At 39.5% G+C, this 15,361-nt stretch overlaps 1 protein-coding gene across 3 annotated transcripts in view; it reads right to left on the bottom strand.

The window, feature by feature from the left end:
* The window catches only part of LOC131448223 (voltage-dependent L-type calcium channel subunit beta-4-like), a 30,096-nt gene extending 15,148 nt beyond the window's left edge, over positions 1 to 14,948 (bottom strand). Inside the window, exons 1-3 of one of the 3 annotated variants that reach the window (XM_058620487.1) lie at positions 14,716 to 14,948; positions 10,294 to 10,377; positions 1,073 to 1,249 (exon numbers count right to left, since the gene is read on the bottom strand). In XM_058620487.1, the coding sequence (XP_058476470.1) occupies positions 1,073 to 1,249; positions 10,294 to 10,377; positions 14,716 to 14,778 (324 nt within the window). In that variant the 5' untranslated portion in view covers positions 14,779 to 14,948. Of the gene's footprint in view, positions 1 to 1,072; positions 1,250 to 6,316; positions 6,852 to 10,293; positions 10,378 to 14,715 lie in introns of those variants that run through there. The other 2 variants (XM_058620497.1, XM_058620505.1) reach the window with 2 other exon arrangements.
* Positions 14,949 to 15,361: the final 413 nt, after the last annotated feature.

A 15,361-nucleotide genomic window follows, 5' to 3' on the forward strand; every position in this document is an offset into this window, starting at 1 on the left:
GACAGAAAGGATGTGCCTGAAAAGTGGTGGGAATCACAAGGTACCTCACGATACAATATGATACTTGGAGAGTATCAAGTAGCGACACCCGACGTGTGAAACTGGTAGGGGCGTTTACGTTAGAGTGTCTGAACTTGTTAATTAAAATATTGATATTTGCCCTGGTGAATTGATTATCCTATTGCATGAAAAGGATGACGATATAATCACCAAATTGATATTTCGACCCTACTACACACTGCTGTTTGAATACAAAGGATATCAGCCATCCAGCAGCATTTCTAATCACTACAGAATACTGAACACATGCCCTAAAATATTTTCTAACATACTCAAACTGAGTAACATTTTCTGAATACTTGGAGGACTTCCACATTGTATGGCACAGGTCCATTCATCATTTAGTGGAAGCACTCTCATTATGTTAGACTATCCTGAACCCAACTTTAATAATAATAATTTTAAACTGCGTTGAAAAAAAGACGACAGAGCACCTCTGTTACACAAACACGCACATGCAGACACAATTCAAAGAACAAAATCCCCAGTGACAAAACAAACAAGACTTTGAACATAAAGCCCCAGAAAGGAGGAGAGACACAGTGGATCAGTGTTGCCAGATGGAAAATACTGAATTATTGTACTGTGACTTTAAAATGATTGTATTTTCACAAATATTATTGTACAAAAAGTGCCAGAATACTACATTAAAAAGCAAAACTATGCTTTTAACATGGAGCTTTTGTCATTTGAATAGAAGGAAACGGTTCATTGCATCACATAGAAACCACATCCGATCTACAGTTCATGCCACTACTATAGTTATCGTACATCTGGCAACACTGCAGCAGATCAGCTAATGGGCAGAGCTGTCACAGGATTGAAGAATGGATCGTGTGTTGTTTTTGACACACTGCATTAGTTTCAATTTGCTTTATTTAGCAATCAAGAAACCCCTGTTGAGCAAGTAACTGACTCACTAGTCACTTTTGTTAGTCACACATGTGCAAGTAAATAAAAATCAACTACTCGCACACGTCTATTTGTGGGTTTTTTACCAATAGCTTATTACCTTAGCTCTTTCCAGTTGAGTGGCGGCCTGCTGCTCCCTCTCCTGGCGGGTCTGTCCCGGTCCTTGGCTCTGGCTGGGGCTCTGGCTCTGGCTCTGGACCTGAGCCTGGACCTCCCGCTCCTCCTCCAGAGAGACATCTGAGTCTGATGGTCTACTAGTATATGAATCAGCTGAGCCCTGAAGAACAGACACAATTCTTACGTTATATTCTTTCTTGTACCTCTTGTCACACAATGACACTCTTTTTATGTGATTAGGTGTATCACCCATGAGGAATAAGCCAAATATTCTTATATTGATTTAAAGTTGTTTTCCTTATTTTAAGCTGATATTGCTTGGCTAGAATTCTTAAAACTAGCTTGTAAACCAAGCTAGTTTGCCTTAAAACCAAAAACTGGACAGGCCAAGATTTAAAGGGGACATATTATACCTTATTTCCCCCATTAAAATAGTTCCCTGGTGTCCTAATGAACATGTCAGTGACATGCCTTGGTCAAAATACCATAAGGATGAAGCACCATAGCAGTTCAATAACCCTGCTAAACCCGCCCCTTTCAGAACGCTCGGTTTTCGTGCATGGTCCCTTTATATGCAAATGAGACACAGGCAAACACACACCCACTTCTTCCAGGGGGTTTCTGATTTGTCCTCTTTACAGCGCTCACTCGCTCAGCTGCTACTCGTCTCCCCCTCCCTCCACTAGTTCTCTGACAATATCAACATGGCAGCGTGCGCGGAAAATAGCTAGAGTGCCGTCACAGGAAGAGACGTCCTACATAAGGATCGAGCCGAACAGTGCCGAACTGTAAATCAGTTAAAAACACTTAGGGACAGCACAGCTGATCGCCACCGCTGATCGCCAGCAGCGCGCGGCGATCTGAATGAACTGGCGCTGTATCAGACCGGTGACTGTATGCTCCGGAGCTGGCGATCAGTTTAGGCAGCTCGCCGCTCGCCGCTGGCGATCAGCGGTGGCGATCAGCTGTGCTGTCCCTATGTATCCATGTGTCGGAGGTCTGTTGCTGTGACGGCACTCACACATACAGCGCCAGTTTAGGCAGCTCACCGCTCGCCGCTGGCGATCAGCGGTGCTGTCTTTTTAACTGATTTTCACAGAGAGTGCAGCACCACTGATCGCCAGTGGCGAGCGGCATAAACGGCCGCTGTATGTGACTGTATCAGACTGAGTCTGTGCTCCGGTCATGGAGGACGTACTGAACAAATATTTTTAATTAGGACGTGTCAGAATGGTCAGTTATGAGCTCTATGTGACCTTTTCTTAAAAATGTGTGTGTTTGTACGTTGGTGAAATACGTTCGCTCACTAAATACAGCGACCGCTGGCCGCAGTCTGATGCGAAGTGGTGCGAACACACGTTTGCTGACTTTATCCGGCACATTAGCTTCATATATAAAATCCTCTGAGGCTGGAAGTTTGTGTAAAACACTGTGCTCCACTGTGCAGCCACCAACAGCACACTTGTCCCTCCGCGTTGACATAATACCGCTCTTCCTCCCTCGCCTGCACTCTCGCAGGGTGGAGCTAAGGTGGAGCTCTCGAAGTAAACTTACTGGTGGGGCGGTAACATTCGCGGTGAAATGCGCATGCTGCCGTCATAAGCGCAGGGAATTCAACATGGAGTGTTTTATCGCCTATACTTACACTAAGGGGGACCACGAAAACATGACGGAGTATTCTTTTTCCACACTTTGGCGACTGGTAGGGCATTAAAATGGTTTTGCATAATATGTCCCCTTTAAGTTTTTTAACAAACTAGGGTTGGCTGTGATTTTTAAAATTACAAGATCTTTCAAACACAGTTTAGAATTACAAAATACAGTTTCTACCACACTTTAAAGCGGGGGGTCTAAAACTCAGGTGACCAGGGGGCCACTAAACGCCTCGTCTGTTCAATAGTGCACAATAAAATATACATATCCATGATGCAAAAGGAGTCTGTAAATAAAAGACATACAAAACATACAAATAATTATAACTTGATAATGAGTGGTGGGCCATGTGAATATGAGCGATTATCAATGAGCAATAGGGACTCAATACTTTACTCAGGGGTACCCCAGCCCTTGACCTGACAGGGATTCAAACCACATATTACATTTTTAATTTAGCCAAAGGCAGAAAAGTCTCATCCTTCTTGTGTGATCTGCTTCAACTATTGGTTTATTTGAGATGTTTTTAGACGTAATTGTCTGAAACAATCGGAAAACAACTCCAGACCAAAGTCCAGGTAGATAAAAACACGCTCACCTTCCCATTCAGAACAAATCTACATCTGGAGAAACAGCAAACTGGACTGTAAATGTACCTATAATCAGACCATGACTAATGCAGATGAACAAAAGCACTCCTGATTCACGGTTAAAAATGTCCACACTCAACAAAAGTCAAAAATCCCAGGACAGATGCACCCAAACGAAAAGATGTGACGTTACATTATAAAACACTTCAAGTGTCTGGTTCACATCGACCTGTGCCAAGTCATGAGTGGTGGTTTGGCACTGTGAATGTGGAGCAGGTAAAATGATGATAATGTGAAGAGGAGTTGAGTGCCAGGAGCACTTCCTGTGCTGTCAGCAGTTTGTATGACCACACACAGCCAACATCAGCTTTTAGGCAATTCTGCATTTTACTAGAGAAAGAGGCAGAAGACACTTTTTATGCCCTCTGACCCGTCTCATGAAATCACCTCATGAAAATGACAGTCCATCCCAACCCTGAGCAGTTGGACAGCTCATCATGGTCATTGTCAATTATGTTATTTATGATTAAATATAGGTAAATGTTATTGTTTAATAACTTATGGTAGCCATGGCAACGATGCCATTGATGCGTTCAAGTTACTTTGTCACAGGATAAAACTTTTTTTCTTTGTTTGGTTGTTGTTTCAAACCAATATCGAGTGTCGTATCTGTGTCATAACCTTAAACTTTCATACTGTACTGTAACTAATCAACAGCCTTAAATTGTGTGTATTACTGTAACCATGTTCTTCCAAAATGAATCCACAAAATTCTGAATTTTACGAAATTGTCTCTTAAAAGCAAACAACTCTTCCAGCACAAGGCTTTTTAACATTTCCGTTTTCCTGTGTTTTACTTCCTGGGATATAAACATTTATAAAGACTGGAGAGCCTACTTTTAAAGTCTGGCTTTTTCTTACACAGGAAGAACTTCACAGGAAGAAATCTAAATTTAGATTTCCTTAGAAATCAAAACAACACAACTAACGACATGGGATTACAAGATGGCCGCCACCATACAAACACTGCTACTTTTACTGTTAATAGCACTTCTGTTATATTTGTTTCACAGTAAATCAGTCGTACACATAGAACTATTTCATTTTTAACTGTAGACATGTTCCATAGCTGTTTGTGAGTGAATAGCAAACAATGGCTAGCCTGAGACAAGCATTTCTGGCTTCTCAAATGGAACGCTGTGAACTCTGGGGTGATGTCGCTGCAAACTTCTTCAAAGTTCCGATGTAAATGCAATGCAGTAGGAGAAGTCTGAAAAAAACTCTTTGTGTGCACAAAATACCATGTAGAGGAGCGTTTGCGTGCATGTTTTTTTCAACTGGAACGTGTTGTACTTAGGGGGTGACATCACTCCCAGTTCCAACTTCCCCCCTAGAACCCAACCATTTTATACATTTTAGCATGAATAACACAAGTTGTAAAAACAATAAAGAAATATATGTTGTAGTATCCTACAATTCTACACATGGGTCAAAAGGTCTGATGATTCAGTACAACATTATATTTACTAGTAAAATTGTGTTTTTAATTTAAAATCTCTGATTTCTGAATTTATTGCATTTGACCTGCACTACTGTAGCTATGAAGGAGCTTATAGAAGCTCCCATTTTTCTCATTTGTCTGTCGCTTTTGAAATTTCTGTTAGGACAGTTCATCCTTTCAAACTTAAACATTTCCAGTAACAGCCCTTTTTTTGTTTGCGTTGCTTGGACATAAGTGGACCAAACACTTCCTTTTGCTGTGTTGATCTAAGCAATCAGCCACTGATGATGATTCAATTAAGGAAGACCATTAGTCTCAAGACGATCAATCAAGCTAGTCATCATACCTAAGCACTTTTCGCTGTTTTTTACAAGCCAGCAGATGCAGGGGCCTGACTTCAGCACCCTGGATGTAATCACAGTGATGTGTCCAGGAAACTCAAATGACGACTTCATTAAAAAATGCTCATATGAAGGAGGAAACATGAGTTATTTGATTTTTTCGTGTGTCACTCCACTATTTTTATACATCAAATTCCGCTTACACAACATGAGGAGCGATAGTTGCTCTGGAGCAGCAAAAAAAAAAAAAACATGATGAAGTCACTATGATGTCATCAAGGTTATCTAAGCTTACGAGAGGTTTGAAGTCTATATGAGAGAGAGCCTGTGTTACAAAATGCTCTATTGTGTTGCCCTATGGAAATAGTTTATTTTCCATTTCAATTTCTTATTATTTTCCTGGTCTGTCTCTCACAGTTACAACTTAACTGACACAAATGTCACTGTGAGCATCACGTCTCGTGTCAGTGTGGAGGTTGCATCCGAGTCTTTATCCAATGGAGTAGCTTTGGCATGTGACTCATCAGCATCAGAATCCACTTAATGACATCATGATGCATGTTTTCGCTGAGCCTCGGCAGAGCCTGTACATCATGTGGTGAAAAATACCCTACTGCACGTTTGATATATGTTGAAATGGGATGAGATTTGGGTGTTATGGGCCTTAAGGGGAAAGAAAGGTGTAATTATAACAGAGTTCTATCTTCCTCTTTGAATCAGGGCTCAGTCCATCTCTTCACTGAGCGCTTCACTAAATGGCTCCTCCTGACTCTAGTGGTTTCCTGATGGCATCAGCACACTGCAGCCACATACACACATGCATGTATGGAGAAGTAGATATACAGACATTGTGTGAATATCACACAACGGAAGACACCTGCCTCATGTGGGCACACACACACACACACACACACACACTCTCTCTCTCACCAACACCCACTGACCCAACCCCCCTTCCAACCAAGTACATCCCATGATCACGCTTTGGTGTACTGTTGGCTAACCCATTAAAGGCCTCTTTCATGTGTGTGTGTGTGTGTGTGTGTGCACAGCTACTTCCATCAATAAACACAGCAGCAGCAGAAGCAGAAGCAGGGCACAAAAGCAGATTAACACATATACACTCAGATCCAGACACTCACCGCTTCCGAGTCTTCAAATCCATGCAGGTACAAATTGTCATACATGGAGGTTTGATATTCCAACGAGAGCCTCTAGAAGAATGAGGAATGAATGAAGAATGGGGAAATAAAGAAGAGTGGAGGTGGAAGAGGAAGGAGGGGGCTCACGGAGTGAGAAAAAAAAATGGATGGATGACGACAATGGCTTCTCTCCTCAGCAGAGAAGTATTATTTATTTATTTTTTTGTTAAATCTGCCCTCCCGTTGGATCACGCCTGGTCCTCCGGAGGCCCGTAGCTTGATGGATGCAGCTTCTCCCTGATCCCCACAGTGTTGCTGGCCGCCTCACATTATAGGATGGAGAGGCTCTCCCTGGAGGTAGCCCAATCCTGGCATTTCATCAGGCTTACACGCACGCACACACGCACACACGCACACACATATATATATACATATATATATATATATATATATATCTTCACACACACCCACACAGACGCATGCATATACATATACACAGTGAGAGAAGCAGCAGCAGCGGCAGCAGCAGAGCAGTGGATCCTTCCTCAATATCTAAGCCTGATGACAGAGCCGATGTGCAAGGAGCTGATTGGCTGACTGGGCCATCCACTCAGCTTGGATGAGCGCTCTCCTTGATTTTTTTTTTTTAGTGTGGGAGGCAGTGGGGGAGGGGGATGGAGGAGTAAAATAGGGGAGCAGCATCCTCCATTTCCCTGTTAACTCTCATCCTCACTCTGCTGATTTATCCTCTAAAGAGCAGAAATGAATTGTACAGTACATACATTCAAATAGAAAAGTATTTATTTCATTTATACATTTGATATTAGATTAAAGTCAGAATTCTGACCTTTTTTCAGATAATTATCTCAAAGTTCGACATTAATTATATTTCATTATTAGAATCTCAGGAGACAGAATTCTAGAATCTCAGGATTCTGACTTTAACAGAATCCAATATTCATCACAATTATGACTTTTATCTCAGAGTTTGAAATTAAAAGTTTGATTTCTGACTATAATTTCCTATAAATTACTTTAATCACAGGATTTCTCAAACGTTTGAGATTAAAGTCAGAATTCTGTCTCTTCCCCCAAAAATGTTGCGATTAAAATTCAGAATTCTGTCAATAATAACTTGACATCAGCACCCTGGATGTAATCACTGGACGTAATCACAAATAATAATCTCGGAATTGGAATTGTAACACGTCTCCTTTATCTGGTGCTCAAGTAAAAATCATGCATATGTGGTCTCATGCTTTATCCTCCACATGAGGGTCGCGAGGCTGCTGGTGCCAATCCCAGCTGGACGAATGGCTGTCCATGGCAGGGCCACAAAGAGACAAAGAACCACCCACTGTGGGAGGAAGCTGGATAACCTGAAGGAAACCCACGCACACATGGGGAGACAAACTGTGCAAACTGCATGCAGAAAGGTCCTTGTTCTGACCAGGTCACAAACCCAGGCAGTAACCCACGACGACACCAACCGTTGTAGTTTTTTCAAAACTTTTGGTTACATTTTCTGTGATTAAACGTCTCAATGTAAAAAGCTACAGAAGTCTTTCTCACATGTCCAGGAAATATTTTTGCATCAAAAATAATTTGTGCTTGGTACTGAACTCTCATACTGTCAGACAACACAAGCAATATAAATAGGCTTCATATTGTGGGCCAAACATTTAACTTATTAATATACACAAGGAGGGTCACACATAAATGAAGCAAGCAAAGGGACACAAATAAAAGGTTTGAAAGAGATAAACATAATAATCACATTTCTAAATGCAACATGCATGTAATTTATATTTTAAAAGTAAAAATGTTGTAATAAACTGATAGATTTCCTTTCCTGTGACTACTTAAAAATATATGTCTGTTTCACTATATGTTAAATGCTGTTAATATGAAGACGTGAAAATGACATGACATGTAATGTGAACCCAAGATGTTTTTGCATTAATTTTTGTATCGTGCTGCACAGATCATGAACATATCAGACTTTGAACTCTTGTAAAATAATATTTAGATGTTCACTCTTGGTCAAAAACAAGGCAATTTTTCTGTTTCACATCTTAGCTCTGATTCTGTCGCAGACCAGATATTTCTGGCTTGTGTACCGGATCCGGCCCCGGGGGCCTTATGTTGCCTGTGTGTGTGTGACCTAAAGTGATAATCAACCTGATCAGTAGTTGCAGGTTGTGCATAATATTAAAAAGTATGATGTATCATGCAATCTGTCAGAATCTTTTTTTTAATCTAATATTTCTGGATTTAAATATAATAGTTTCATTGTGGGTTACTTAACATAATTCTTTGATAAGAGTGAAGAGTTTATTTGAATTATTGAAAGTAGGTACAGACACATTTTACTGATTGTTGGTCGATCACTGTTATCTTGTGGATTACAGTTTGATACCATTAAGAACTTGGATGGTTGGAAAATACTATAATGACAAATCTGAAAAAAAGAAATTCCACATCTAAAAATGTACAAATTATGATTTTATTTAATTTTTTTCAAGATACCCTCATAATAAGAATTATTTTCAGAAAATGTTGTAGTTCATTGATCCTAATGCCTGCAACAAACAATTACTTTTTAATTATAATCCCAATTAAGTGTATGTAAGAAAATACCAGACTTTCTTTCAACCCAATTTCTAGAAAGGTTGCATTTTGAGAGAAGGAGCTATCTTTTATCGACTGTTCCTCAAATGTCTTCAAAGACCTAATGAACTCTCATTTAAGTTAGTAAGTGGATTTCTACATCAATATTTCTTGTGACATCAGAAAACATCTGATTGCTCGGATGATCGGTATTAACAGTGTGCTACTCTGCTGCTGCTGCCTTCATCTGCACTGTAAAAATATCTCAGCTCATAAACAATGTACATTCTATCTGTGGCAGCAGGCGGCTGCTCTTTGGGACTTGGTCATGCATAATCACTCCAAGGCAGTGTCTGCATGTGAGCTGCTGATCTGAAACAAAACACTATCCATAATCCATAATATAATCCATAGCTGTTGGTTCCGTCTCCTGCAAATGCCTCTTGTACACAAAACGATAAGGAAACATATACATATATAGATAGATATGAAACATTATGTTTACAAATTATTTTTACCTGGTCATTTTAAAAGTGGTTTGCAAGATGAAAAAGTGTGGGCACTAGGGATGGGCGATATGGACTAAAAAACTCCTCCCGATAATTTCTGGTATTTATATAAAAATGGCGATAAAAAATGCAGCCGAATCTTTTTCACTATAAATCTATCACCAAAATGATACAAAAAAAGCAGTGATGTTGCTAGGTTTTCACTGTAATGTGTCCCGGGATCCAAGGGTGGTCTTTTAGATGAGTCCCAGGAACATTTTATGAGTCCCAGGGAAAATTTATCCCATTTTCAATTAACTTTTGGCTGACCACACATAATTAATATGTATATTTCACATGCTTACTAATCACTTCCCCACTTACTTCTATGTCAGATATTCAACATACCAATAAACAATGAGGAAAACAAGCACTCTATAAGAAGAAAAGGCAATTCTTGTTTTTTTTTTAAACCCATACAGTTGTTTCCCTAACCCAACCCAGTGAAGTGAAAAAACCTTTTGAATGATAAAAAACAACTGTTCAGTCGGAGTGGGCAATAATGGTTTTTGTTTGATATTTAATCGAATTTCAAAATAAAAGTGTCTGTTTTGATATGGAACAATAAATGTATTTGTGACGCAAAATGAGTCTGTAAAAAAACCCCATAAAAGATGACAAAAGGCACATTAATATGTAATTTATCAGGCAAATGTGTGATATGTGATTTGACATTTAACAAGGCTTTTTTCAGAATATTTGAATAGTTAGACCCATATACTAGCTGCAAATGACTGCCCCCTCCTGGTGAATGCAACACATCACCCCTCTTCTATACAATCCTAAAGGTGAAGGAATCAAATCGAGCTCAGTGTCTACCTGTCTGAGGATGAAGCTGGTGGAGGTGGTGCTGCCATCAGACCTTTTGAGGCGACTCCTCCTCGAGTAGGTCCCCCTGTTCACCTGTATGAGAGCACAACTCCTTAATCAGCAGGAAAAACTTCTTTACAAAATACAACAAGCATTTTTGTTCAGTGTTTGTATATTTGCTGATATGAAAGTGAAATATTTGCTAAACCACTCAAAGCTGCTTTAAACTACAGTTTTGCCATTCACCCATTCACACCGTTTAACTCACACATTCATACAGCCCGTCTCTATGCGTCACATATCTTTCATATCCATTCACACACTGCCAGCACAGCCGTTAGTTAACCTTGGGGTTAAGTGTCTTGCCCAAGGACACATTGGCATGTAGACTAGCAGAGCCAGGAATCAAACCCTGAGCTACCTGCACACAGGTTGTTTTCTTTTGAGATGTTTGTGCATCTCAAAGGAGAGCGGCATTACGCTCTAAAATAAAATATCTACTAATGACATGCCTAAAATATAGTTATTACTTTTTACTTAAGATAATACCCGGCATGTTTCCACCGTTACCACCTCGCCTCGGCATGGTTAAGTTGCGTTTCCAATAGTTCTTTAATCTATTTTGAGCTGTTTCCAATAGTTCTTTAATCTATTTTGAGCTTTTCATTTTAGTCTACAGTCAGTCCTCCAGTGTGGCAGCATTTCACAAAAAAAACATGTCGGGTTTGCAAGCAACAGTTTGCATATCACAGCTCGACTACAAACACGGCATATCATATAAAAACACTAAGCTAACTTGTCTGTGTTTTGAGTATATGAACATATCATAATCTGCATATTTCATTGTTATAGTCTAATAATCATTGATTCGTTTTATAAATGCAGGCATACCCGCTCGCAACAACGCCAGCACTCTATTTGTGTCTCAGCTGCGAAGCATGTGCGAGCACATGCACAGAGCCAAATAATCTAAATATTCCTCAACAGTTTCTTGTGCTTATATCCGTAGTTGACGTAGTATATTTTCGGAATTCATGGGCTATGATATTGCGCAGATACTGTCGATATGTTCTAGTTTCTTTATTCCTTATTAATTAAGAAATCATTATCACTGATTGATTTTGGTTTGTGGACCAAACATTTGAAAACATCATCATTTCCATATTTGAGTTGGGTATGCTTCACTGCATTGTCTTTCATCTGTAAATTCTTGGCACCCTCTGGTGGAGTGCAGCACATGCACAGTAGACAATGTGAAAAACCAACGTCTGTTGCTTGCAGTGTAAGTTGAATGCTAACTTGTGCTAAGCTACGCATGGTGGTTATGCTGTTACTGATGCACATATGTTTCACTGTTGTTTCAGTTTTACATGTTCATAGATGGTGTCGTAAGAACCATCTTTGAATCCTGCATCCCACATGTTGCTTGCTGTCTAGCATGCAAAGAGAAGGAAACTCGATGTGAGGGCAATAAAGAAACACATGTTTGACCAACATGTTTCAAAAGGTTTCTGACATTTATTGTACCAAACAACTAATGGGTTAATCAAGAAAATTGACAGATGAATCAATTATGAAAATAATTGTTCGCTGCATACCTATACTCAATGTCTGTTGATATGCAAAGACCTTTATATGTAGACTCATAAGAGGCTCTGACTAATCAGGTGATGGGAAAGACCATGAGCGAGAGAGTGAGCGAGTGCTTCTATTGGCTGTTTCACTACACCTACTCGTTACACACACTCAAAAATAGAAGTATCATTGTGTTTTTATTACTATTTTGTACCCATTAGTGAAAAGTCCATCTTGGTACCTTAAAATGTACTTGCATGAAGAAAAAGCTCCTTTGTAGCTTCCGTGATAATCTAATTTGGAATAGTTCCAAAATAACCAGCCCTGCCCCCTACTGGTCCATTCGTTGGCACCTTTCCCTTGGGATACCCATAAAATGGTACAGTAAGGTCAGAGTAGATCTAGACTGGCTCCACCCCAGACAGTCAGCTGATTGGGCGACAGAAAGACATCACTCCCTTGCAAGCGGTGTTCCGTCAACATCCGCAGTCTCTTCTCATACAAAGCTTGACGTTTTGTTGAGACAAACAGCCACAAACCAAGCAGGAACAAAAAGAGCTGCTGGATTGTCCTCCATTGTGGTTTGTTGTGTCACGTTCAATACTCATCCTGGGTCAGCAAACCTTGAAGAAAACCAGATGGATCTGCCTCAGAACATACCAAGTTCTCCTGCGACATGACCAGCCTGGTGTGCTTTTGATCAGGGCCAAGTTCGTTGTGCAGAATGTTGTCTACTCCTTCTCGGGACTTGCTTACAGCGTTGGCTATCTGATTAAAAGTCAAACATCTGTAATCCATCACCATATGGTGAACACAATCGATCAATGTGTTCTTGGGTGGTGGCTGTGGCAGAGCATCCAGACTTGGGTCATCTTCAAGGCTCACTATTGCACAGTTGATCAAGCTGGAGCATAATCCCCTAATGTAGCAGCAATGGCAGCGTGAATGTCCTTGAGAGCTGACCCCTTTTTCTGCAGATATTTGGTAACACCACTGTACCAATTTTTCATCACAAAATGTCTCTCGTACTAAATAACATATCGAATGTGGGTTTATCTGGAAGGAAACAATGCAGTTCGTATCACAAAAGGTTGAATTTAATGCAAGTTTCATTGCTCTGGCATTAACTCCTTAAACAGCACATGAACTTTTCAGCCCACCCTCCTGCACCCTGCATACTTTCTTTTTCCATGTCACCTGACTTTCTCTCTCTTTCTCTTCCAAAAATCCAAATATACCCACAGAGAACATCTCCAGGGAGCTGAATTAATTATCTGCAAGTGACTTGCCCCATTTCTGTTCGGGCCTCACGTGGTAATGACAATGTCACTGTTAAAAAGTCAGAACCTACTTCCCTGAATTCATAAAAACGGGGTCATTAATCTGGGTCACCGTCTTACTTTTGCCTCTCGATGCAGACCAAAGGCAAAAAAGGGTGAGGAGAGATTTACTGCAGTTTATATCAGCTGACAGCTTCACTTTAATAATCTTAGACAAGACAGATCCCCTGTCACAAATCTGCTTACACTTTTTTATTTATTTATTTTTGGTTTAGACTGGGACATCTTTTTTTTTTATATTTATAAGATATCAGTGTTAACATGTAATAAATCAATCAAAGTAACCAACTCTTGCAGTTTATATCCAATTTACACAGCATTGCAAAGAAGATGGATTGCAGTAAAGTATTTACTCATTACCATGTTTACTAAGTACTACATAATAACATTATAATAGATGTATGATGCAAGAACATGGTGGAGAAAGTCAAAGCAGAACAATAAGGTCACAGTATGACAGTTGACACCAATAGATCTATAATTCATATTTTGAGAAATGTTTTTAATGTTTGTATTTAAACCTGCAAATAACAATTAGTTTCATAATCATATCTATTTTCTCGATTAGTGGTTTGGTCCATAAAATGTCAAAAAATATGGAAAATGTTGGAAATGATGACACTCTCAAATGTCAATCATAATACAAAAACAGATTTATTCAAGACACATGTTGTTTGACTTTAACACTCACTGGAAATTGCAAATATATAAGGTCAATTTATAATCACACATATCCAAACTGAAAAAAAGATTTACCGAAAAGAAATGTACCAAATTATATGAAGACAACTTATTTTAGTTTGAATGAACTTAATTAATTTAGGTGTTACCAATTTAAGTAATTTTCAACCAGATTATTTTTTCACACCATTAAAAATGCCAACATTCACAGAATTTGACAAACATGAAATCATAATTTGCAAGATTATTAAGCAAAGTAAGACGACAAAGAGTTCACATCAAGTGACCATAGCATGTAAAAGTTATTCTGAATTGTTCTCTACTTCCTGGTTGCATTATTTAATAAAGAGTATAAATAAATAATAAAAATAAATAAAAATTTGCTCAACCAACAAAGTTATAACCTTAAAACTTTAGTACAGCCCTGTACATTTAGGTTTATTTTTTACCATTGTATGTGATATTTTTGAATCATCTTTGTATATCCTTTTCATTTTATTTCATCCAAATATCCTATTAAATCACCTTTCTCTTCATTCATTTCTGTCAATGTGTGTTCTAATCGTTAGTAGTAAGTTTATCTTTGGTGTTTCTTGAAATTAAATAAATAACAAAGTAAAATAATAAACAATAAAGTAACTGACAAAAAATACTTTACAAACTAAAAGCATGCATAAATAAATGTTAAGCACTGAAAGTTAAAACCTCTATATGTGGCTGTGTCCTGTCTTTTTAACAATGATTTATATTTTTTAATTTATGAATTAACATAATAGGTTGTTGCATATTTGTGGCTTTCTTCCCTTTAAGTGTAAAACAAACAGGGATGACTCACGTGGAAGATGGGCGCCTGGATGCCCTCTCCTATCTTGTTCCGTATGTATATGTGTCGGGACATTTCGGCCAGGACATCGGTCCAGAGCGCTGGCTGCTCGGGTCCAGCCCAGCGGAGGGAAGGCGGGTTCCGGGCTGCGTGCTCCAGCTTCACGCCTCACAGCAGAACATGAGCGCCGGTCACTCTGCTCCTGCTTCACACAGCTGCCTGTGGCGCTTCTGCTGCTTCTGTGGCGCTTCTGCTGCGCGCGCGACCACGCTTTCACGCGCGCATATTTTGTGGCGCGCGCGTCACTCGAAACGCCTGAAGAACAGACGGAACCATTTTAGAACCTATAGGAGGGCGCTGTCTTAAAAGGGCACCAGCCAGATAACAAGTTCAAGCGCAACCAGTGGCGGATCTAGAAAATGTTACATGGAGTGGCAGTGTGGCATTGGACCTCCTCAGTGCAGTATGTGAAAAGTCTCCTATATGTAAATGCAGTCAACAAAGATCAATAAAGCACTTAAAACTATTTATTCTATCATTATCCTTTTGAAGAAAAAAAAGACAATATTTAAGCCTAAAGGTGATGTTAAAATCCCATGTCTCCACCTCACCTGTCTCCTCCTCACCTGCCTCATCACTGCCACACCTACCTGGACCA

The sequence above is a fragment of the Solea solea genome, chromosome 2, assembly GCF_958295425.1.
Source record: "Solea solea chromosome 2, fSolSol10.1, whole genome shotgun sequence".
NCBI lineage: Eukaryota > Metazoa > Chordata > Actinopteri > Pleuronectiformes > Soleidae > Solea > Solea solea.